Source organism: Sinocyclocheilus grahami, unplaced genomic scaffold (assembly GCF_001515645.1).
Source record: "Sinocyclocheilus grahami isolate Dianchi unplaced genomic scaffold, SAMN03320097.WGS_v1.1 scaffold1461.1, whole genome shotgun sequence".
NCBI lineage: Eukaryota > Metazoa > Chordata > Actinopteri > Cypriniformes > Cyprinidae > Sinocyclocheilus > Sinocyclocheilus grahami.
In genome coordinates, this window is record NW_015506640.1 from 2,523 (window position 1) to 5,193 (window position 2,671).

General features: G+C 36.8%; 1 protein-coding gene across 1 annotated transcript in view; it reads right to left on the bottom strand.

Annotated features, from left to right (window-relative positions):
- Positions 1-466: 466 nt before the first annotated feature.
- Positions 467-2,671, bottom strand: part of LOC107570453 (major facilitator superfamily domain-containing protein 8-like) — a gene marked incomplete at its 3' end in the record, with an annotated part of 4,024 nt that continues 1,819 nt past the window's right edge. The window contains exons 2-4 of the mRNA XM_016256686.1: positions 1,660-1,845; positions 668-730; positions 467-586 (exon numbers count right to left, since the gene is read on the bottom strand). Coding sequence (XP_016112172.1) covers positions 467-586; positions 668-730; positions 1,660-1,845 — 369 coding nt within the window. The remainder of the gene's footprint in view (positions 587-667; positions 731-1,659; positions 1,846-2,671) is intronic.

The window sequence follows — 2,671 nt, forward strand, 5'->3', positions numbered from 1 at the left end:
ACTTACAGAAAACGTTTGACCTCTGTCATTGCCAACAAAGGGTATATAACAAAGTATTGAGATGAAATTTTGTTATTGACCAAATACTTATTTTCCACCATAATTTGCAAATAAATTCTTTAAAAATCCTACAATGTGATTTTCTGGATTTTTTTTTCTCATTTTGTCTCTCATAGTTGAGGTATACCTATGATGAAAATTACAGGCCTCTCTCATCTTTTTAAGTGGGAGAACTTGCACAATTGGTGGCTGACTAAATACTTTTTTTCCCCACTGTATATATATATATATATAAAATTATAATTAATACAAATATAATGATTTAATTGTTATAAATAATTTATTACATATAATTAATCAAACTATATGTTCGGTAGAACACCTGCTGAATATAAACAGGAATTAAAATATTGTATTGCACAAATCCTAATTTCCTTGTATGGTCTACTAATTTATTTTCACTGACCAATCAGAAGCCCAGCTTGACGGCAGGCCATAACCGCAGCGAAAACAGTCGAACGGTCCTCAGAGGCTGTATTTCTAGTCAAGAAGCTGAAGATAGATGATCCAGCACCAGTGCCAATACCTAGAGAAACCATTAGAAACTGGTTAAATCACTAAAGCATTAAAATAGACATAACCTTAAAGAATTAGACTGAAACTTCACCTGCAACTAGACGACTGCTGAGCAATAACCATTTGGAGTATCCCATAAAATACATGAAATTACCTAAAAACAGACAGAAAGAGATGTTACCCAAAAGCCACCAACACTGCAAGCGTAGCCTTCATTATAGGAGCTGTTCATCCAAAAATGGTGAAATTGCTGTAAATGTGCTCACCCTCAGGTTATCCAAGATGCAGGTGAGTTTGTATCTTCATCAGATTTGGAGAAATACAGCACTACATCACTTGCTCACCAATGGATGCTCTGCAGTGAATGGGTCCCGTCAGAATGAGAGTCCAAACAGCTGGCAAAAACATCACAATAATCCACAAGTAATCCACACCACTCCAGTCCATCAGTTAATGTCTTGTGAAGCCAAAAGATGCGTGTTTGTAAGAAACACATCCATCATTAAGACGTTTTTAACTTTAAAAATTAGCTTCCAGCTAAAATACGAGTTCATAATTCATAATAATGTTTCCTCCAGTGACAAAGTAATCTGGTCTGAATCAGGAGAGAAATCTGCGCTGATCAAGCACTGTTTACAAGCCAAAACAGCTCTAAACAAATATGTGGGTGTATTTTGATGTGAGAGACAACAGGAGATGGACTTTTTCACTGGAGGCAATGTTATTATGGATTATGAACTCATATTTATGGACAGAATTAACACATTAAAGTTAAAGCATCTTAATGATGGATGTGTTTCTTACAGACACGCAGCTTTTGGCTTCACAAGACATTAACTGATGGACTGGAGTGGTGTGGATTACTTGTGGATTATTGTGATGTTTTTATCAGCTGTTTGGACTCTCATTCTGACGGCACCCATTCACTGCAGAGCATCCATTGCTGAAACGGTGATGCAATGCTACATTTCTACAAATCTGATGAAGAAACAAACTCATCTACATCTCGGATGGCCGGAGAGTGAGGACATTGTCAGCAAATGTTCATTTTTGGGTGAACTATTCCTTTAAGTGCAAACTTACCAACAATCTCAAAGACATTGGCGAACAGGATGACTTTCTTGGTGGAGAGTGTGCGATCTGACCAGAGGCCAAACAAAGGACCAGCGAGAAGCCCGCTGAAGCTGAACGCTGATAGGCTGAGACCAAGAAAGTACGGTGCTGCATTTAACGTCTGCAGATACCTCCATATTGTGGGCAAAATCACAGCTGAAATGAAAACAGACATTCATTAGGTGACAGCAATGTTCCTTACATTACGGGCACATCTGATCTGGTATTTGAACTATTATCTTGATAGCTAGTTAGATTAGCAACTAATGGCAGTTTATTACGAGAGAAACTCTGTGACTTAGGGCTCTGAAAAATCTGAAGAATCTCTGAACACAAAGAGCGATTCTGAGCCAGGCATGTGGGAAAATGTCTGATTTATAGGGTAAGTTTTATTAGAAACAAGTAACAATTCAATCACTGCTACTAGCAACATCACGTTATACGTTTGTCATGAATGTGACACAGTCTCCTTGAGAACTGAGAATCCACTGAGAATTATCCTGACTACTGAAAAATCTAGCAACATTATTTTATATTCCATTATTATTTATACACTCAAATGGAATCCAAATAAAATAATACACTAATAACTATCTATCTGTCTATCTATCTATCTATCTGTCTATCCATCTATCTGTCTATCCATCTATCTGTCTATCCATCTATCTGTCTATCCATCTATCTATCTATCTATCTGTCTATCCATCTATCTATCTATCTATCTATCTATCTATCTATCTATCTGTCTGTCTGTCTATCTATCTATCTATCTATCTATCTGTCTATCCGTCTATCTATCTGTCTGTCTGTCTGTCTGTCTGTCTATTTATCTATCTATCCATCTGTCTATCTATCCATCTGTCTATCTATCCATCTGTCTATCTATCCATCTGTCTATCTATCCATCTGTCTATCTATCTGTCTGTCTGTCTGTCTGTCTGTCTATCCGTCTATCTATCTATCTATCTGTCTATTTATCTAT